The sequence below is a fragment of the Physeter macrocephalus genome, chromosome 18 (assembly GCF_002837175.3).
Source record: "Physeter macrocephalus isolate SW-GA chromosome 18, ASM283717v5, whole genome shotgun sequence".
Taxonomy (NCBI): domain Eukaryota; kingdom Metazoa; phylum Chordata; class Mammalia; order Artiodactyla; family Physeteridae; genus Physeter; species Physeter macrocephalus.
The window spans coordinates 30,322,437-30,345,417 of NC_041231.1; the positions used below are offsets into that span (position 1 = coordinate 30,322,437).

Below are 22,981 nucleotides of genomic sequence, written 5' to 3' on the forward strand. Positions count from 1 at the left end.
CATATACTGCAAACTATGTTCGCCCAAAATGTAACCTGGCACAGACAGTTAGAAAAATGTGTTGAGCTTTTTAAGATTTTACTTGGTTTTCTTTAATATGTAATATATCCACAAGAAAGTAACCCTAACTGAAGACAAGGACCTTTGTTTTGTTCAGTGCTGTACCAACACCTAGTACAGCACCTGGCACGCCATAAATGCTTCAAACAAAAACCAGATAAAAATAACGGCCCTCCAATACATGTTGAATGAACAAACGAATATACAACGTCACTGGGGGTCCACCTGCCTGTCTCTCCAGACAGATGATACAGAAGCCTCTCCCCACCTTTGCGTGTCCCCTGGTGCCTAGCGCAGGAAGACCAAGTGAAGGAAGTAGGCAGACACGATCAGTATTTTCCCAGCTTGGTCTGAAGTGTACACAGCATTTGCCCTGAGCTCTGAAGAACCTTCCAGCCGCAACCCTGGTACCCCCACCCTCCCCATCAGAACTCTGCGGGGGGCTGCCCCAGGCACGCAGGATAAAGAGCAGCTGTACGGAGGCCCGGGGCCCCGCGCGCTCTAACAGCCCTGCTCCCTGCTCCTCTGGCACCAGGTGCCGCCTCCTCCTCCTCCTGCTCAGCCTCCGGGCTGCCTTTCAGACCCTAAGCTGTTTGTCCTGCCCCATCCCAGATCCTCCACAAAGGTTGTCTCCTCTGCCTCTCCCACCCCTTTCTGCCCAGACGAATCATATGGATTTCAGCCCAGTATTCCTACAGCAAAGGAGCCTTCCCTGACTCAGTTCCCTTAGTGAAGGCTGCCATTACACAGGCCTCTCTTTTTTATTATCCATCAGTGGTAACTTTTACAGTTACTTGAGTCATTACCAAGTTAATCTTCATCTCTTCCATTAGACTGTAAGCCCCAAAAGGGTAGGTAGGAGCCAAGCCTTGATTTTGTTCAAGCCTGTATCCTCTGAGGCCCAGAAGGAGGTCTGTGCCCGCAGATGTGTGCAGTAAATGCTTCTACCCTGAGAGGAGCCCAAATCTACTTGCATGGAAGGCACAGAGGACGCAGAGCAGAACACTGGACAGATGAGGAAGTGAGGAGGAGACAGTGAGGGGGGGAGGCAGACGACAGAGTGACAGGAGTGGGCAGCAGCAGATGCCCTGACAGCAAAGAGAACGGACAACGCCCTCAGTCTAAGACAGGAGAGATCTGGGCAGCAGCGTGGGGGACATTCAGCTGGGTCTTTGACATGCAAGACCCGCCGCTTGCATGTCAAGCATTCCAGTGTGTTTATTAGCCCACCGCTGAATGGATTCGGGCCGCAGCGGAGGCAAGGAGAGGGAGAAGCACTGACAAACAGAACACGGGAAGACAGTAAGGGTGGTTCTGTGCAAGGGCAGGCCAGCCACAATGCTGCATGTTCTGCCAGCTCTATGCCAAACTCATGGCATGCCTGGGTGAAGATGCATACTAACACAAAGACAGGCTTAGCACCCTGCTACAGATGGTAATGACACCCTTAACAGGACACATGGAGAGCATACACGACTTGAAAAGGAAGATGGGAGAAAAATGCAGGATCGACACAAAGCCAATGAAGGTTCAGCAAGAAGGCTGATCAAATTCCTTGCAGATTCGGAGTTGATAAAGCTTCTGGTTCACCAGCATGCCTCACGGATGATTAAAAAAGAGCACCCTGGGTAAAGCAAGCATCCTTCATTGACCACAGGTATCACAATACTGAGAAATCTATCTTTCTGAGAGCCAGGTAGGCAGGAAGAGAGCAGAGAGGGGCTGGCAGTGTGACATGGCGCGGAGCAGGGCTGAGGCACACACTCACAAGTTCCCTCGGGGGCAGCTGAACAGGACATGATTCTACAGAGCTCAACTGGCTACCGTCAAACAACACACCACTCGATGTGTTCAGTTAATATTATATAAAACAAAACAATCCGTCCTGAGGAGTTTTTAACCTAGAGATTCAACGGTGCAACTGGAGTGGGGATGACCATCTACCTCTGAAATAAAATGCAAAATTCAGGGCTTCCCTGGTGGCGCAGTGATTGAGAGTCCGCCTGCCAACGCAGGGGACGCGGGTTCGTGCCCCGGTCCGGGAGGATCCCACGCGCCGCGGAGCGGCTGGACCCGTGAGCCATGGCCGCTGAGCCTGCGCGTCCGGAGCCTGTGCTCCGCAACGGGAGAGGCCACAGCGGTGAGAGGCCCGCGTACCGCCAAAAAAAAAAAAAGCAAACTTCAGAATATATATGTGTATATATGTCTTCATCTGGGAGGAGAATCCATAATTCTTTAAAAATTAGGTATTTATAGGTGCTTTTGACCAACCTAGTTCCTCACAAGATTCAGTACCATTGTTGCAAGATTAAAATCCACAAGCTAAAATTAAATTAGAAATTGAAATTAAAATAAGAACTACCGAGAAATAACATTTCCTGTTTCTGAAGGTTTTAACATTCCTCTACTGTTTAGGGCTGGAGTGGAGTCTGAGTTTCTTTATTCAAACATTATCTTTGGTAAAACTTAAAATAGTACATCAAAAGTTTTATTAATTTTTAGAGAACAACACTAATTTTTATAAGTTTTAACCTCCTCCTCCAAACAAGGGTTTTAAAATTACTTCAAGGCAATGATTCTCAATCCTTTTTGAACCCTTCTGCAGGGTGCCTGGGCACATAAGCATACATGCTCATTTATGAAGGGGGTCTACTGAAGCCAGAGGCCAACCCCATATCAACCCTTATTTTATAGCAAATATACCACCCTCTCACTAGCATACTGGCATTTCAAAGGAAAACTCAGGATAGAAAGAGGGGAGTCTTTACATTTTCTTGGGTTTTACATATACATTAGATTATGTGGTACCGAATATTTTTTTTTAGAACTAAAAAAATAAAGCTATCTCAAAGTCACAGATACTTTTAAAGTAGCTGTAAAATTGAAGAACCAGAGATAACACAAACATTTTGAGAATATTCACATATACGCAAAGGAAATTTGTGGACTCATTCCAAGTCAGTACAATTTAAACCACAGTAAAGGGGAGCCTGTCAAATTAAACTTCTATGAGGAAATATTAAAAGGCTTTGAAAATAACAGATTGATTAGGGAAAAAAAACACCATTCCCCTGGATACAGTAAGGCTCACTGGAGGCAAAACCCCTCTTAAGATAGCAGTTTATAAAAACAGGCTCCACGTTTTCTGAACTTGAGGCGTTCTTCATCAAAACGGAGTCATTCCCTCCCTTAAAAATTCAGAACAATCCTCAGAGCAGATGCCCTGTGAGTGAGAGACGCTTGAGGCGCAGTGCTGTGCAGCCAGGTCCCCGAGCTTCCTGGAGCATCGGGCTCTGCCCAGGAGCCCCCTACCTTGCATGTCAAAGACCGGGTGCAGGGCTTCTTGGTGTCGAGATCGATGACCCCACAGTGGATGTCAGGATCAAACTCCCTTTCTGTCAAAAGCACACAGACATTACAATGGGCTCAAAACGCTGCTTCATTTATTTTGAAAATAAGAAAACAGGAGAAATCTGAGATTCTCCTATCTCAGACCAATTATAACTTGAAGCAAATCTACCACATTATCAACAAATATAAAATATACAATGTACGAGCGCCACAAAAAAGCCGCGACATCTCTAAGAGAGTGGGGACTCTTGCCACCAGATGACAGGAAAGAGAAGGAAAGAGACTGTTTAAGCCAGCATTACTCACTACTCCATTTAGGAATACACCACTAGAAAGCTACTTTTACGTCACCTACCCACACACGTGCACTTTAAGACCAAGAATGAAGAGCTCAAAGACACTACTTAAGAAACTTCATCCTAAAGCTGAAGTTGGCCAGTTTTAAAAAGAGGACTTACAGGTAACAGTTGATTTGCTCTCCCAAGAATGCCCAATTAACACAGAAAGAAATACTGAGAGAATGAAGTTACCTGATAATCTCTTATTTAAAAATTTCCTGTTATTGGAGTTATCTTCTGACTTCTTTTCCAGCGTAGGCGGTGCAGGAAGCCCTTTGCCATTCAGAATCTGTCCAGGCGAAGGCAAGGTTGGCTTTGGTATTGAGGGGCAGTTAAGGCCAGGCTTGACTGAGGAACTCACAGCAGCAGGACAGGCTGGCCCTACCGCAGATTTCAGTAGTGTGCCATCCATCTTCGGAGGAATCTTTTCCACTTTGACAGAGGGCGTCATGCTGTCGTAGGGGGAAGTGAGAACACCAGCACCTGAGTGCCCCGGCAGCCAGGGTGACTGGTGAGCCAGAGGGACGAGGGCAGAGCCTGGGTCTACCTGTGCACTGCGCAGAGCTAGGCTCCCAAAGGTACATTATGAAAATTTGTTAGGGCTACGCAGAAAGCTCAGTAAGACTTTTACTCAGTCTGTAAGCCCTTCTGGAGAGGCAGAAAGCTCCAGAGGAACCATCAAATTTACCTGGTCTATCATCATTCCAGAACAATCCTACACATGAGCCCGTTACCCAATGTAATTCCTGCAAGAAGCAAAATATGAAAAGATCTAAAAGGACCAAAGACTACTGCAGGACCTTTAGAGGATATCTTTTGAGAGCTGTCATTTTTAAGAAATCCATCAAAATAAAGTAAAATGAGTGAGCAGAGAAAAGAACAACTGAAATTAGAGAACATTTCCAAGAAATGTCACTAAGGACTTGGAAGAACTCAAATGTATCTCCAAGAAGAGGCTAACAATGTATCTCCAAGGAGAGGCTCTCTGCCTCTGTCAATGAGGAAGACCAGTGTTTAATTAGGATACGATGTGTCACTGAAGTGGTAATTCTCCAGTCCCTGAAAAAGGTTTCTCCATAGGAGCCTGGAATCTAAGTGCCTGGCACTCAGCTGGTGAGCAATGAATACCTGTATCACTAACCAAGAACTGACTTTTTTCTGGAATCTTACTGATACTGTCATTTGGGTGGCAAATGTTGGTACGAAGCTAACAGTTAGCCTGGTCCCCGTCTAAAGCCCAGCTACAAATAAAGAAGATTTTGATTGATGAGGTTTTATAAACTTTGCCCAGTGGAGTCAGTGCTCTAACAGCTGTTAAGCGGGCGAATGACTTACACACCGTACTGGCATTTTCTTTGGCTCTCTGACAGCTCCAGGAACGAAAGCCAAGCTTCCTGTACTTGCACTTCTGACAGATGAGCAGAGGCTGCGGGCTTAGCAACCAGGACAAATAGCACCAAACAGCTGTACCTGGAACAGCCCAACAGCAGCAGAGACACTGCAAGATGCCACGGCCTCTCCCAGCTGGCAAGGTCCGTGCGCAAGAGCAGGTGCTGGCCGCTGCCCGAAGATTAACCAGGTTATCAGACCTTGGGACTGAGATGTGTGGCATACCCTCCAAAAGGGAGGCAGGCCAGGGAAAAGCCACCTGCCACCAAGGCCGAAGCATGCCGTGATGGGGCAAGATATATTTCCATCGGAGTGCACGGCTGCTCCCTCATGTGACCCACAAAGAGCCTGCCAGCCTACAGGTCCACCAGGGAAACTCGTTAAGGCCTTGCCTGGTGGTGTGAACTTCTTCCAGTCTCCCCTCATCAGTGCTTGCTTGTGAACCCAAGACTGGGGGTGGGAGGAAGCACTGCTTCCCTATTTACTGTGCAGGCCCCAGAAAATCCTAGAGCAGCTTCTGGGGATCTCTTCACCTTTTTATTCCTACTGTCATCCCCAGCGGCGGCACCAGCATCCGTTCCTTTACGGTCTCCGGTGGGCCGGACACTAGCCAGGTGCTTGGGTCGAATACATGAATCCTACCACCCCCACTAACCCTGCACAGGGGCCGTTATCTTAGACTCTGAGAGAAACAGGGCCTTGGCCGAGGCCCCTCGGCTAGGAAGTGATAGAGGCGGGATTTGGACCCCAGGCCTGCCTGTTTGACCTGAGGGGCCCGTGGCTAAAGTTCTTCAATCTTATCACGCTTCTTCCCTCTCCTTATCCAGAAAATGGAGATAACAGCAATACCTATTTCAAAGGGTTGTTGTGATAAGTAAATGACAATACACTTAGCTAAATTTCAATAGCTGGCACACAAGAAAGGATCAATAGATAAGTATTATTATTGCTATTATGACTCTATAAAGTCTCCCAAAGTATAATAGGGAAACAAAAAGAAACAACAACATATATTTGAATTTTCTCCAAAGTGGGCTCTCTTTCACATTATCCACGTACACTCTCAGATGCTACTTGTGTACACAGTTCCACTTCTGGCAGGCGAGCTTTAAGAACCCTCTGGGCCATACTCACATTCTACCATGGGGGACTCTATTTTGCTGAATGGGATGCATTGGCCTGTTCCCCCTGAGCTGCAGTTTCTCTTTGGGCGATTTCAACAACTTGGAACTTAACGAGGATGCACTTAGAACACCTCCACTGGAAGAACGGCTGCTTCCACTTCCACTGCCTCCTTTGCTTTTGGACAGAGAAGAGAAGAAGGAAAATACTGAAGTGGGAGGAACGGCCAAAGAAGGCTTGCTGGATGAGCTATGTCTTCTTTCTGAAAAGGAACACAAAAGGGGTGGGGGGAGGGGGGGAAGACACTGTTTCAGGCAAGTCTCCAATGGAACCCTGGGGGAGTCCCCAGAAACCAACACATTTAGGTTCAAGTAAGTGTCACTAAGTGAAAATATATTAAACTCAGCAGCTTTCAGAAATGGCTTATCTAGACCCCACAGACTTATTCTGGATTCTAGGAACTGGTCCTTCTGCTTAGGAAACGTCTTGGCATAAAGAGGTTTATCATACATAGATAACCATTAGGAAACAGACATTCTAAACCCGAGAATAGTGGGTTTTGCATTTTAGAAATGAACCTCACTGACTGCAACTTGTAGTCAGAAAGGGGAAAATTATTCATTCATCTGCAGAGCTCTGCTAATTGACACTGCATGGAATTCTTTCTTCCTTTCTAGCACAGTACCTCTCCAATTTTCAAAATAGCAAAATATCAAGAAACAAGTTGTACCTTAATTTTTTTTTTGTCACTACCCACCAGTATAGGACACCAAATAAGAATGTTTCTAGGGTTATCTTATCGTTCCCTAAGAATCTGTGCTGAAATTTTCCACTGAATCACTTCACTCCCCACTCCCACCCCCCCCTCCTTTTAAATAATCTCACTTGACTACAGATGGCACAGCTCTTGTTCACACCATAGGATGCCAAAGGCGCAAGACAAAAATACCACAAATAGCTAAGGCTGCTTTTTATACCAGGAAGTAATTCATGGTTAAGTAAGGACTACGCAGGCTTAACTGAAAGTAAGTCTATCCACTAGAGAATCAGGTTTTCTCAGAGTAAGGCAACCCACACGAAATAAATCGAGAGCTGTTGAAGAATGTTACCATCGGAAACAAGTAAATTATTTCGTAACTTTATCTACTTAAGTACCTCAAGCTGGTAGCTTGAGTAGTTGCCTTCCGTTAAACTTGTAATTTAAAATACATTTGCTTTACTCTTAAGTTTTAAAATGTATGTGATCCAACATTTATTTATCACAATATGGAAGCTATATGAGTATTTTTTAAATTAAGCATATTAGAATCAATTTGACTACGACCATCATGTAAAGAATTTATTTCCAAAGGTCCTTTTAAATCAGTCCTGAGACTCTCTGTGAAGCTGTGCTGACTTATTCCCAGAAGAGCATTAGCTCAATGACACTTTATGAGGTAACTAAAGAGGCTGCTCTACACCAGGACAAAATCATTATGCTCTATCTACAGGCAGAATTCAAATTCTCCAACTAGACCACACAAAGGCTACAAGCAGGTTAGGAAGGCTAAACTGATAGTAATTTCTAAGTGCCTGCTGCTTTTTTTCCCCCCAGATATGAAAGTAGCGTGTAAGGAAGGGAAAGCTAAAATAACAAGTTTAATAATTTTCCAAATTTGGCACCTGAGGTTTTCTTTAAAAAAAAATTAGTTTCCTTCTCTTCCGTGATCCCAAAACACTCTGAATATACTTTCAAGCAGCGGCACTTGTCAGCCAGGACTGTAAAAATCTGTCTCCTGTTCTGCCGACTCCCTTGGATGGTGGAGCTTCCTGTCTCGGTCATCTGCCCCTGACAGCATGGCACAGAGTAGGCCTTCAATTAACATTTGCCCGATTGGTACAGCTCTTCTTATGAAGAGAGTGATTTTCAAATGGTCCTAGACCAGTGGTTCTCAGCCTTGGCTACGCATCGGCGTAATCTAATGACCTTAAAAAATACTGATGCCTCAGTCCCACCTTCAAAGATTCTGATTCTGATTTTTCTGTGGCCTGGGCATCCAGACTTTTACAAGCTCTTCTGTGTGATTCCACCGTGCAGCCAATGGTGAGAGCCTACCCTAGACTAGGCTAATGCCTCAAGAACCATTAACCACAGCTGAGTAAATTACCATCCGTGTGGCACTGAGAACACTGCCAGGCACGTGGCACTATATACCAGGGTTTGTTAAAATGAAGCTCACCACTACTACTTGTCCTCAACTAGTGTTTCCCAAACTTCCCTCAAATGCAAACTATTTTCATCATTCTTACCAAAAACACATAAAATACTATTTTTTACTCAACACTTTTATTCAAATTATCAACTCTACTGTTCCTTCCTCCTCCTTAATCTAATACTCACCAGTCTTTCACGGGGACAGCATTGGTATTTTGGACACAACAATCCTTGTACAGGATTTCAGGGTGGTTAGAATTCCTGCCCCCCAGCCCTTAATCACCAGCAAGTAGTGCCCCTCTATCGGGGGCAACCTGAAACTACCCCCAATCTGTTTTCGGATGTCCCAATGTGAAGCAGGGTACCACTCTCAGTGTTTTCCAGAACTCTTACTGTTTTCCGAAACAACAGCATCTATAAAGCAACAGGTTTAAAAAGTGTGTAATATATATTTCTGATATACATTAAAATAATTAAATTTAAATGTTCAGCCACAAAAAGCACCCTCAGTGGCAGTGTACTAAAGGAATAATTCCCATGTCTGTGGTACAAAGAGGGGGAAAAATTCCAACCAAAACTTTGACTTCTAGGAAATACACTCTTTTTACTATTTGGGGGGTATCAGAATTCTCAAGCAGGTGTCTCAGAGTAAAAGTGATATATTTTCTCTGATATCAAATGATGTAAATAAAATTGTCAATCGAATTAAACATAGTTCACTATAATGCTTGTTTTGAAAACGTAAACTTATTCCAAAGTCACTGATCTACTAAGGAACAATTTGAGCATAAAGAATTTTTGCATTTCCTTTTGCAAGATTTCATCTGCAAGAAGCACTAGGTGAATGCAGAAAACCACACCTGGCTAAACTGAGCCAGGTGGGAATAAACGCTCACACCCTCAGCCTGCCCAGTCCCCACACCCCACCCCCAAACATCCACCATCCACCTCAGTTCACCATGGACCTTAGGAGCCACACCATCCACACAGCTGGTGCTACACCTTTTCCTCGCTATCAGATAATCTTCCTTCCACCACTTCACGATAGCTTACAAACTGAAACCCTTCCGACACCTACCTGCAAAAGCACACGTCAGGTTGTTTTCAAGGAAAACTGTCATATGAGAATGAATATTTATGTATTTTATAAACCATTTAATACACATAAAACTGTGCTACCATTCTTGTTAGGTTCTTATCTTTTTCTGTGTGTCACCGATGAAGTTTTGAGTGTTGTGCCCATTATCCCATTTTTCTAATGAGTCTCCTGTGGTTTTTATTGTGCCATTTTGCACAATGCAGTAATTTCTTAGGAATGTCTGCTGTCTTACGGCAGAACTGGCTGCAACTTCCAGTCTGCCCTTTCAATTTTTTCTTTCTTTTTTTTTTTAGCTGCACCGAGTGGCATGTGGGATCTTAGTTCCCTGACCAAGGATCGAACCAGAGCCCCCTGCAGTGCAAGTGCGGAGTCCTAACCACTGGACCACCAGGGAAGTCCCTGTCCTTTCAATTTTCTGTTCCCATCGTAGTCCACTTTCCCTGTTTTCTTCCGTTAATGCTTTTTTTTTTTTTCTGAGTTGTCTATTAACTCTTTGATACGGGACTTCGCATTAGAAAATCAAGAGTCAAAGCTTTCTAATGCTAAAGGTCAGCTGATGTATCAATAACGTTTCAAAAAAGTTGTATTTTCTACTGCAACAATAAAAGTTATTTAAAAACTAAAAATGGCAATCTATCATGTGAACTTCTTTCATTCACTAGAACTTGAAACAGACTGCGTGCGTGCGTGCGTGTGTGTGTGTAACTGTGATTCTGGCTGAAAAGTGCCAGCTCAAATCCTTGTCATGCTGCTGAATTAAGTTGTTCCTTCACATCATGGTCTGGTAACTCATTCTCTGGAAAGGGTGGTATTTGGCTTTCCCTTCACGAGAAAGCAAAGAGGAAAAACCAAATTAAATTATAGTTGAGATGGACTCTCCCCAACCTTTCACATTGGGCCCTTATTTTTCTTAAGATTTTAAACTGGGCTTCCAGTTTTTAAAAATGTTTGTTTCTAGATCAAAAGGGAAACGGGCAAGCTATGGGTAGGGTTAGGGACCTTATATTAAGTGGACAAACTGGTGGCCAGATGCTAAGCATAACTGAAGTGTGGTTTGGTGAGGAGTCCAAGTTGAGTTTTCAAAGCACTCCTCTCTCCAGGGTCTGGCACCAGCCCAGAGAAAGCACACTCTGTCCCTGAATGAGGAGGGCACTGTGAATGGCTCCAGCAAGCAGGAGAGACAGGCAGACCAACAGACAGACAAACACAGATACAGTGAAAAGACAGAGCAGAGACAGAAGGACAGACACGGGTGAGTGTGTGGTGTATGTGTGGCAGTGCTGGGGTTGGGGGCAGGGGGGACCACACAGACAGATTTGGAAACAGAGACAGGGAGAAAGAGACAGAGCAAGAGATGGATGCATCGCGCTTTCTTCCCTTGTGGCTTGAGCATGTGATACCACTGCAGGCAAGGGGAGGATACCGGGGTGGCCAGGGGAGAGGACAGCTTTAAGTCTTCCAAAATAGAAAGCAACCAAGAATACTGAGCTTATCATTGTGGATTCATGCTGAGGTTTAAAAAAAATATATATGTAAGTGTTGACACCTAGGTACAAACCAAAAAGGAGTTCAAAGCAAAGAATTAGATCTTTCAAATGCATATACATTGCTTTGAAAAAAACCTAAAGATAACTTATAATGTGTAAGGGTCAAAGTTAGGACACAAACCTAAAATGCAGTCAAAAGCACACTGTCACTTTAAATCATTCATGCTTGAAAAAAATCTAGAAGAATATTTGTCAAACTTTTTTTAAGTGGTTATCCCTGGGACTGTAGGTCTATTTTTGAAAAACTTCTGCACAACGTTTAATTTTTCTACAACAAAGATGGTTTACTTGTTTATTAAATACATACTTTTAAAAGAGAGAGATCATTTGGTGTTCTGGCCTCAATTTCACACATGCCAAAATAATGCAAGGCCTGTTATCACTCGGGAGCATAGAATCAATTTGTCCCACGCTCAGTGATCATCACGCAAGAGCAGGCAGAATGGCTAACAGCTCGGAAAAGCCCACAAAACTATTTTCACTCCAAGCCCTTTTCTGCTATCTTATTAAACCTTTTACTAATCTTTTATGATCCAAGCAACTGATTAATGGAAAGTCTCACCTGAAACAACAGCAGCCACTACTGTTAGCGGGCAGAAACGACCCATCAGGTACCATGCTATGAAATTTATAGGGATTGCCTCATTTAGTCCTAACCATCTTCCTCCAGAGCAGACACTGCCATGATCCCCACTTTCCAGATGAGAAGGCCAAGGCTTTAAAGGAGTCAGGTCAGTCGCCCAACATCACCCAGCTAGCGAAGAGGCAGGATCAGGATGCAACCCCAGGCAGGCTGACTCTAGTGCCCAGGCGGGATCACACGACAGTCCACCTTAAGCGGTGTCATTAGCAGGCCACAATGTACGGTCCACAGGCAGGCAGAGGGGTGGTGGTGAGGGTTGAGGCACATGTCATCTTTCCAAGTGCTCCGCAAATGCAGGCTATTAGCACAAAGGGCGGCACAGTTGGAACATACAAGTTTAAGACAGAGTTTTGGTAAATTTGGGGTGGGGATCCGGAATCTGTTTAAGGGAAACCCAGGCTGTTGTGGATTTAATCTTCCTATTTTGGAAGTTGCTATCCTAAAGATTAGCTATGGGTGTCAGCCAGTGTTGCATTTGTTTTTTTTCCCACAGGGAAACATTAAAGATGGTTTGAAGAGTGAATTTTGGTAGAAAGTGCCAGTCAGAGCTGTCTTTCTGGCTTGGCTAAAAAGAATCACTTACAAAGTTCCCAGATGGATATGCTCTACAAAGAACCCATGAGGAGGAGCAGTTTATACCTGTTCTATACCTATAACAGAAATACCTGTTCTATAGGATTAGGCTGGCCGGCCCCCACAGACCAACACCATTATGCATGCTTGCAGTCACGCCCTGGTCCTGGTCGCCTTCCCAGCAGAGGCTGTCTTGATTAACTAACCAGCTTGAATAGAATCCAAAGTAAAACCAAAAAAACTTTTTTTTTTTTTTTTTTTTTTTTAAATAGATCACTTGAAGGGGCAAGAATGCTGGAGTCAGACACATGTGGGTTCAAACCCTTGTTCTGTCACTAACTAGCTGGGTGACCCTGGGAAAAGACCTGACTCTATCTACTTTGGCAGACTCCATCTGTCAAGCCTACCCTGCAGGGTTGTTGGGATTAAATAACAGAGTTGTCAAGCCTGCAGCCCAGGGCTGACTGTGGACCAGGTACTGGGAACTCCATAGCGAGTAAGACAGAGGCCCCCTGTTAGTCCAGGTAATGCCAGTTACAGACGCAAGTGAGAAAGGCCAAGCAGACAGAAATCAGGGAAGAACAAACCAAAACCACTTACTCTACCTTCCCCAGTGTGGTAGAGACTTAGTTTATAGATTTAGTTTACATGTCAGTCCAGGAAGATACTAAGCTCTTCTCAGTCAAGAGCTCGGAAGAACAACGTTTAGAATTCATTAAAAATGAATAGGGCTTCCCTGGTGGTGCAGGGGTTAAGAATCCGCCTGCCAATGCAGGGGACACGGGTTCGAGCCCTGGTCCGGGAAGATCCCACATGCCGCGGAGCAACGAAGCCCGTGCCCCACAACTACTGAGCCTGCGCTCCAGAGCCCGTGAGCCACAACTACTGAAGCCCGCATGCCTAGAGCCCGTGCTCCGCAACAAGAGAAGTCACCGCAACGAGAAGCCCACGCACCGCAACAAACCGTACCCCCCGCTCACCACACTAGAGAAAGCCCGCGTGCATCAACCCAGCCAAAAATTAAAAAATAAATTTTAAAAAAATGAATAAATTCACACACCAACCAAAAAAGATGCTCATTCAAGCTAAAGTTATTTTATAAGTAAGAAGTTGGCTCATTTTCCTGACAGAACTGAGTCACTTAGGAAGAACTGCAGGTGAAAAGGAAGAAAGTGAAGATCAAGATTATGGATCCAAGGGGGGCAATTTTATGTAGATTATCAAAGCAATGATTCCTAAAACTCACAAATCTTTCTCTAAATGAAACTCACACTTTTGGATAGATTTGGTCAGGTAAGGTTAAACAGAGTGCATACTCTGTTACAGAAAATGCTCTCTATAACTGCTCCCATTTAAAGCAAGGATTTTTAATAATCAAGCTTACACATAGCTATAAAATGTAAAACACAGGTAAACATATAGAGCTCCTTTGGCCAGGCACAGCAATTAATAATTACATATAGCAAAAGCTCAGTTTAGAAACGCTGGGTCATTCATTAAGCAGCCCTTTCAAAAAAACTAATCAAATTGTTTACTTTGACATCCAGGTTGAAAATAACTGCTATGTGCTATTACCCAGCTCCCAGTTAACCCAAAGTAGCCATCATAGTTCAGTTTCAGGCTACCAAACACAACTCACGAGGCATCATCTATCTTTCATAAGGAGTATGACCCACTATGAAACATCTAAGATCAGGACCTGAGGCAGACTATATATCAAGACTGCATAGTATTTATGTATGTGTGTGTGTGTGTGTGTGTGTGTGTGTGTGTATTAAATATATATAAAATTCAGTGACTGACCAGGCATATCCAATTCAGCATTATCCTAAGCAGTATCTGTGAAACCACATTTTGGGGGGACACATCTATTGTTTTTCTTAATAACTATTACAAAAAAAACCTTGGCACACTTTTAAAGTCACACCGTGGACTATGTGTGGACATAAAGCATTTAATAGTGTCTCCTCACTACTCTGTCAACTTCTCCCTGTGAACGTTCTTATTCTTTTCTAAAAGCACCTTCATGTGTCGGACCAGCAAACACGGAATCCAACTCCACTCCTTGTCATTACATATTCTTTTTAAATCCTATATCTGCTTTTTCTTTGATCCAATTTCTGGAGGGTCCCCAGGGACTCGACCGGACTACTCCAGAGCAAGCAAAGCGTAGTCTGATGCTAAAAAGGAAGCAAATCTGTGGGACTGTCCCTGGAACATTCAAATCTCAAGCTGTGGAATCCAGAGCTGACCTCTCACACACAGTGCCTCAAAGGACAGTTCACCAAAAGCCAAAACCAGAGCCGCGAGGCAGCCTCAGAGCATGCTTAGGTGGGTTACAAATGGCACTGGAAAACAGTGAGGAAGAAAAAAAAGTCTTTACACAAAGCACTCAGCATCATTTCCACTAGAGAGATTTAACTGAAAAGGATGATTTCAACACTGGCTGCCCTAACAAATTAGTCTCCAACTGCGACTTCTGCCAAATGCATTTCTCCTCCCCCTAATGCAGAATGTTTTTAAATTAAAACATGAGGGGAAAGTGCAGAAGAGAGAGTCATTTACAGCACTTGGGCCACTTGAAACAACTTTTCGCCACTGATTAATGGAAAGTCTCACCTGAAACAACAGCAGCCACTACTGTTAGCGGGCAGAAACGACCCATCAGGTACCATGCTATGAAATTTATAGGGATTGCCTCATTTAGTCCTAACCATCTTCCTCCAGAGCAGACACTGCCATGATCCCCACTTTCCAGATGAGAAGGCCAAGGCTTTAAAGGAGTCAGGTCAGTCGCCCAACATCACCCAGCTAGCGAAGAGGCAGGATCAGGATGCAACCCCAGGCAGGCTGACTCTAGTGCCCAGGCGGGATCACACGACAGTCCACCTTAAGCGGTGTCATTAGCAGGCCACAATGTACGGTCCACAGGCAGGCAGAGGGGTGGTGGTGAGGGTTGAGGCACATGTCATCTTTCCAAGTGCTCCGCAAATGCAGGCTATTAGCACAAAGGGCGGCACAGTTGGAACATACAAGTTTAAGACAGAGTTTTGGTAAATTTGGGGTGGGGATCCGGAATCTGTTTAAGGGAAACCCAGGCTGTTGTGGATTTAATCTTCCTATTTTGGAAGTTGCTATCCTAAAGATTAGCTATGGGTGTCAGCCAGTGTTGCATTTGTTTTTTTTCCCACAGGGAAACATTAAAGATGGTTTGAAGAGTGAATTTTGGTAGAAAGTGCCAGTCAGAGCTGTCTTTCTGGCTTGGCTAAAAAGAATCACTTACAAAGTTCCCAGATGGATATGCTCTACAAAGAACCCATGAGGAGGAGCAGTTTATACCTGTTCTATACCTATAACAGAAATACCTGTTCTATAGGATTAGGCTGGCCGGCCCCCACAGACCAACACCATTATGCATGCTTGCAGTCACGCCCTGGTCCTGGTCGCCTTCCCAGCAGAGGCTGTCTTGATTAACTAACCAGCTTGAATAGAATCCAAAGTAAAACCAAAAAAACGTTTTTTTTTTTTTTTTTTAAATAGATCACTTGAAGGGGCAAGAATGCTGGAGTCAGACACATGTGGGTTCAAACCCTTGTTCTGTCACTAACTAGCTGGGTGACCCTGGGAAAAGACCTGACTCTATCTACTTTGGCAGACTCCATCTGTCAAGCCTACCCTGCAGGGTTGTTGGGATTAAATAACAGAGTTGTCAAGCCTGCAGCCCAGGGCTGACTGTGGACCAGGTACTGGGAACTCCATAGCGAGTAAGACAGAGGCCCCCTGTTAGTCCAGGTAATGCCAGTTACAGACGCAAGTGAGAAAGGCCAAGCAGACAGAAATCAGGGAAGAACAAACCAAAACCACTTACTCTACCTTCCCCAGTGTGGTAGAGACTTAGTTTATAGATTTAGTTTACATGTCAGTCCAGGAAGATACTAAGCTCTTCTCAGTCAAGAGCTCGGAAGAACAACGTTTAGAATTCATTAAAAATGAATAGGGCTTCCCTGGTGGTGCAGGGGTTAAGAATCCGCCTGCCAATGCAGGGGACACGGGTTCGAGCCCTGGTCCGGGAAGATCCCACATGCCGCGGAGCAACGAAGCCCGTGCCCCACAACTACTGAGCCTGCGCTCCAGAGCCCGTGAGCCACAACTACTGAAGCCCGCATGCCTAGAGCCCGTGCTCCGCAACAAGAGAAGTCACCGCAACGAGAAGCCCACGCACCGCAACAAACCGTACCCCCCGCTCACCACACTAGAGAAAGCCCGCGTGCATCAACCCAGCCAAAAATTAAAAAATAAATTTTAAAAAAATGAATAAATTCACACACCAACCAAAAAAGATGCTCATTCAAGCTAAAGTTATTTTATAAGTAAGAAGTTGGCTCATTTTCCTGACAGAACTGAGTCACTTAGGAAGAACTGCAGGTGAAAAGGAAGAAAGTGAAGATCAAGATTATGGATCCAAGGGGGGCAATTTTATGTAGATTATCAAAGCAATGATTCCTAAAACTCACAAATCTTTCTCTAAATGAAACTCACACTTTTGGATAGATTTGGTCAGGTAAGGTTAAACAGAGTGCATACTCTGTTACAGAAAATGCTCTCTATAACTGCTCCCATTTAAAGCAAGGATTTTTAATAATCAAGCTTACACATAGCTATAAAATGTAAAACACAGGTAAACATATAGAGCTCCTTTGGCCAGGCACAGCAATTAATAATTACATATAGCAAAAGCTCAGTTTAGAAACGCTGGGTCATTCATTAAGCAGCCCTTTCAAAAAAACTAATCAAATTGTTTACTTTGACATCCAGGTTGAAAATAACTGCTATGTGCTATTACCCAGCTCCCAGTTAACCCAAAGTAGCCATCATAGTTCAGTTTCAGGCTACCAAACACAACTCACGAGGCATCATCTATCTTTCATAAGGAGTATGACCCACTATGAAACATCTAAGATCAGGACCTGAGGCAGACTATATATCAAGACTGCATAGTATTTATGTATGTGTGTGTGTGTGTGTGTGTGTGTGTGTGTGTATTAAATATATATAAAATTCAGTGACTGACCAGGCATATCCAATTCAGCATTATCCTAAGCAGTATCTGTGAAACCACATTTTGGGGGGACACATCTATTGTTTTTCTTAATAACTATTACAAAAAAAACCTTGGCACACTTTTAAAGTCACACCGTGGACTATGTGTGGACATAAAGCATTTAATAGTGTCTCCTCACTACTCTGTCAACTTCTCCCTGTGAACGTTCTTATTCTTTTCTAAAAGCACCTTCATGTGTCGGACCAGCAAACACGGAATCCAACTCCACTCCTTGTCATTACATATTCTTTTTAAATCCTATATCTGCTTTTTCTTTGATCCAATTTCTGGAGGGTCCCCAGGGACTCGACCGGACTACTCCAGAGCAAGCAAAGCGTAGTCTGATGCTAAAAAGGAAGCAAATCTGTGGGACTGTCCCTGGAACATTCAAATCTCAAGCTGTGGAATCCAGAGCTGACCTCTCACACACAGTGCCTCAAAGGACAGTTCACCAAAAGCCAAAACCAGAGCCGCGAGGCAGCCTCAGAGCATGCTTAGGTGGGTTACAAATGGCACTGGAAAACAGTGAGGAAGAAAAAAAAGTCTTTACACAAAGCACTCAGCATCATTTCCACTAGAGAGATTTAACTGAAAAGGATGATTTCAACACTGGCTGCCCTAACAAATTAGTCTCCAACTGCGACTTCTGCCAAATGCATTTCTCCTCCCCCTAATGCAGAATGTTTTTAAATTAAAACATGAGGGGAAAGTGCAGAAGAGAGAGTCATTTACAGCACTTGGGCCACTTGAAACAACTTTTCGCCAAGGTCTATAATCAAATTATCAAGCTCTTGAAGTCAGTGCTTTATGACGGAAAGAAAAGCCCCACTAAAGTATTCCAGGTCCCTTGGCATTTCCACGTCTCTGGGCAGGGCGGCACTGCAGCATTCCCATTCACACTAGCTGATGAAAGAGAACAGATCACAAAGGGCAGATTACAAGGGAGAATGACTCCAACTCCGGTGGGGGAAGGGACAGGCGTGAATGGATTGTAAATAATGTTGCTAAGAAAGGACCACAAATATGGCAACCTCAGATAATCCTCTTGCCAGGAATTCTTCCCATGGGGACTGTTCTTTCTGAACTTTGCTTTCAAGTATGTGAGAAATATGAAAACCTTACTGAATATCTGGAGGTAGCCCTCCCCTGCTGTCTCAACTTGTAGGTCTGTGCAAACATTAGAAAAAAATGGCTTTTAAAAATTCCAAACACTTTATTAAAGGAGATGGAATGATAGAGAAAAAGAGGGGATACTGGATGGTATAACAACTGATCACCTCAGTTGGGAGGGTATCATTTCTTCATGATCGTTGTCATAAGACATCTTGTTTAAGGAACATTGAATGGTCTGAATAACAGTTCATTTCCTTAAGGGGGCCCTTCCTATCCTCCTGTTCAAGGTGCAGACTTTGAACTGAGAGTTATCATCATGATTTCAGACAGACACACACACAAGTTGTACCTGTTTTTAGCAAATACAATTTTGGGGAAAAGGCTGTTACCGCCTTGAGCAAAACACAGCCACCAAACTACGCCACCTCTGTGATGTTGCCGTCACCATTTCTGGCTACAGGATATCATGCAATGAACGACATGCTGGCTGACACTTCCACTTTGCTAACGGTCACAAGCACCTCTCTCCGCTGTCCTCAGGACACACATTGTTACCCAAATGATACTGGCAGAGTACAGCAAGCACGCACCCTGCCTGAAACAAACAGGACCTCACGGTCTGAGCGATGCACAACATCTCCCCTGAATTCGCTCCCATTGACTTGAAATGTTTGCATGCCTCAGGTATCAACATGTGAGAAGAAACCAAAAGCCAAAACCAAAACTCCATCAGTCTCCATTTACTTTTGCTTTAATCCTTTATCTGTTGGGGGAAAAAGCATCCTACTCGTTCAGCGATCTATCATTTTAAAAGTTTAGCCTTCCAATTTGTGAACACCTTGCACAGGTCAAGCATCAACACCCTCAGTCCTTACGCAAGCACCTCTCTAGTCACGTTTTGGGTCTGGGTCCCAGTTTTTCTCTAATGAAAGATACAAGGCTATCATCAAAATGCAAAAAGTATTAAGAAAAACAAGCTATGCCTTTACCAATCCAATCCAGTTTTAACACATACACAAAGGGTAGGTAGGGGAGAGAGAGAAAATTAAAAGAAACCTGGCAGAACTCAAACTAGAGGAGTTCTCTGTTTTTGTTCTGTTCGTTTTTTAAAACGAAAACTTCTGTGCAGGAATCCCCTCAGGGAGCACTGTCCTCTGAGGCCAAAAGGAGCAGCAAGTCCAAGGTGCAACGGAATGACAGCACCATCTGCTTCAGAGTGCTGCGCCAGTCTGTAAGCCACATCCTTATTGCTGTTTCCCACTAGTTTTGTGGCCTTTATACTTCACTTTATTGGGGGGAAGGTGGGGAAGGGGTGAAAAGACCGTGAACCTGGGGATAACAAAAACCCCAAACTCACAACACAGCCCTAAAGCCTCCTCATTAAGCGCTCTGTTAATAAGGAATGGGTGATTCATGACGTAACAATGCCAGCGAGGAGTTTGCAGCACGTGTTTATTTTTTCTGAAGACAGAAAACAGCGTCTGCCCCACCTACAGGATGGGGCTGTCAACTAATCAACACCAAAAGCGATATGCAAAAATGAAACCAGAAACAGCAACACTAAAACTGCCTGACGAGAAATAAGAGTTCTTAGAAAAATCAATTTTAGGGAATTAAACAGCAATTTGAATAAAGGTTTGAAAATCTGTTTGTATTTAAAGTTCTGCAAAGCAGTAGCTAAATTTCAGCCTCAATTAGAACCATCCGGTCAAGCACATTACTGCAGGAGGCATGAAAGGTGAATCCAGTGAAAACTAAAGATCTCAACTGTCACCTCACTTCCTGCTTGCAGACAAGGCATGAGAGAGTTTAAGGTAACTTTGAGAACAGCCGCCCAACCCACCCAGGAAGAATCTGCTTGGCTGTACTGGCTACCTTAAATAACACAACCGAAAAAAAATAGTCTTTTCTGGCAGTCAGTCAGTAATTAAATTTTTATACACTCAATTTAAGTTACTGAATGACTTCCCAGGGTTACTGTTTGTATTCTGAAGTTGTTCTTCCTCTTGACACAGTGTTCTGCTTGAAACTTTGCTGTGGATTTGAAGTATCCGACAAAACAGCTTTCAAACACGTTCTACAGGAAACACGGTGAACTGCCTGTCATGAAACCTCACTCACCACAAGTGAGATAAAAAACAAACAGTTAAAGCGTGTTACAACGTTCGTCCATTTTTAGAGAGCGACGTAACCACTGCTCTCCCTGCTTTGAGATATGGGCACCGTTTGGTGCAAACCTCAGCATTTTGTTGGAGTTAATAGCAAACTCAACTCCTGCCTGCGTTTGACCTTTGGCCAGATCACTCAAATGACATTTCAGCATGGCTCCTGTGGACGGCCGGCAGCAGCTAATCCCTCTAGCTGCGATTACCCCCCTGCTCCACGGGTCTGCCGAGCGCACTCTCTCCACCACTTCAGCCACGAAGTGCTCCGGGCCTGCTGGCAGGGCAGGACGGCCACCACCAGAGGAAGGGGGCCTGCGCCAGCTCGCCACGCTCGGCTCTGCGTGGGTCTCTGTCCTGTTCCCAAAGACCTAGCCCACCTTCCGCAAGCTCGTCCAGAACTGGGCCCCGGGCCAAGCCCAGCCTCGGAAAACTGCCTCGGAAAACTTACCCGGTGGAGCTTTCAGCCCCCGTGCGGAGGAAGGGCTGTTCTGAAGAGGCTTCTTGTTACCTTCCATTCACATAATTTGGTTGTGCTTCATTGCACACTTGCTACTGCAGGCTTGCATCATGATTTGAGTCTGCCCACCAACTCCAAATATGCTCCATGTTTGGTCTTATGTAACATTTGCTACTACTGTAAAAAGCACTTGAATTACAAAGGTCCTGGCAGATCAACAGAAAACAAGGGGTGGAGTCTAATTTCATCTAATATGGTCATACAAGGCGTCCTGGCTGGTGTAAATTAATCCTTCTCTTTGAAAGGCAGCTGGCCAAAACTGAGGGAGATGGAATTTATAAATTTAACCTGCCAGAATGTAAATTACTCACACCTGATTTTCCTAACTAAACTATTAGTTTAGTTACTATTAGTTTAGTTTAGTTTAGACAACTATTACCAGGTATATTAGAAAATGTACTTGATTCGTTATATATCTACACTTTAAGCCTCGACAAACCTACAAGTTTTAATGTTATACATTTTTACAAATATCAGCAGTCTTTCTCCATGTTCTATTTCCCCACTATCTATACTTTAAAACAACAGAAGTCTGTTACACCTCAGCACAGTTTTCCTTAAATCTAGTAAGAAAAATCTTAACCCTTTTTCTGTGCATGTTTGTAAAATAGTCTAATTTCAGAAAAAATATACACCTTATTGTCCAGAGTTCAACCACTGGATGACTGACTAAAGCTGGGGAACTTTTAGACTTTTAACTCCAAAACTTCTCTAAGTGGCTCTTTGTAAACCAGGCCTTCCTGGTTTAGCTGTTTGTCTGTCTTCAGCCCTGTTACACTCCCTGCGTCACTACTCCCCAACCTTGTCAGTCGTCAAATCTTACTATCAAATAGACATGGAAAAAAGCAGCCAACTGATCTGAATTTTATGATAATAAAGGCTGCACACATAAATAGACTCAGATGCCTGATAGTTCAGAATGAACACTTTTAAATGTCAAAAGGAGGGGGTAAATTCCTCTATAAAATACCATCACCCAACACAGACTATTTGGCACAAAGTCATGAATTACATGTGTGGAAAAGATTTGGCCTCGAAGGGGTGGTAAAGAGTTGTGAGGCATAGGAAATGGCTTCTATTAGACCAGACACAAATTCTAAATTTACTGTAAAACAAAAGAGTAGTAGCCACACTGCTTTGTTTTCACAGCAAGCATTCAGACCCTAACCACAGCAGCAATATTAAGATCTAGAGGGCTTTCTGAAACCCTCCCCCGACCCCCCACCAGATTTCCGGTTCAAACAATGCAAAACTATGGTGGTTCCTTAAAAGACAGAAGAACACAAGGAAAGAGCCATCAGCAGGACTTCGAAGCATAGGATGAGCAAATCTTTCCAAAGTTAATTAGAAAAAATAAGACATTTATGTTAACTCACTGACGGGTTTCTTAAGCTAGCAGGGGAAAAAAAAATTCTATTGCCGTACTACCTGATTGTAGAAAGTGTTTCAGCATCATGCCCTGCACCCACCTGCCCTCGCCCTCGCCAAGGGGGAGCTGAGGAGTCTCCCTGACATCATCAATGGCAGAACTGAGCTGGGATAAGAGGACCTGACTCAGACTAAGTCTCAGCTCCACACCACTGCACCCCTCAGCCTGGACACCAGACTCCTTGCCCGTCTCCCGGCACAAACGCTTGCCTTTCTAATGTTCCCTTTTGTAGATGGTGATGGTGCTAGTGGGGAAAACAATCCTTACGAGAACCAGCCAACCCAAGACAATTTTGGGAACGACGCCTTTCTGTAACCTGGAGGAACTTCAGGATGAACTT

The 22,981-nt window shown here is 44.1% G+C and overlaps 1 protein-coding gene across 1 annotated transcript in view; it reads right to left on the minus strand.

Annotated features, from left to right (window-relative positions):
* Positions 1–22,981, minus strand: part of ATXN7 (ataxin 7) — a 92,576-nt gene that overhangs the window by 15,691 nt on the left and 53,904 nt on the right. The window contains 3 exon segments of the mRNA XM_024123753.3: positions 3,373–3,455; positions 3,942–4,201; positions 6,273–6,522. Of these exon segments, the coding sequence (XP_023979521.1) occupies positions 3,373–3,455; positions 3,942–4,201; positions 6,273–6,522 (593 nt within the window).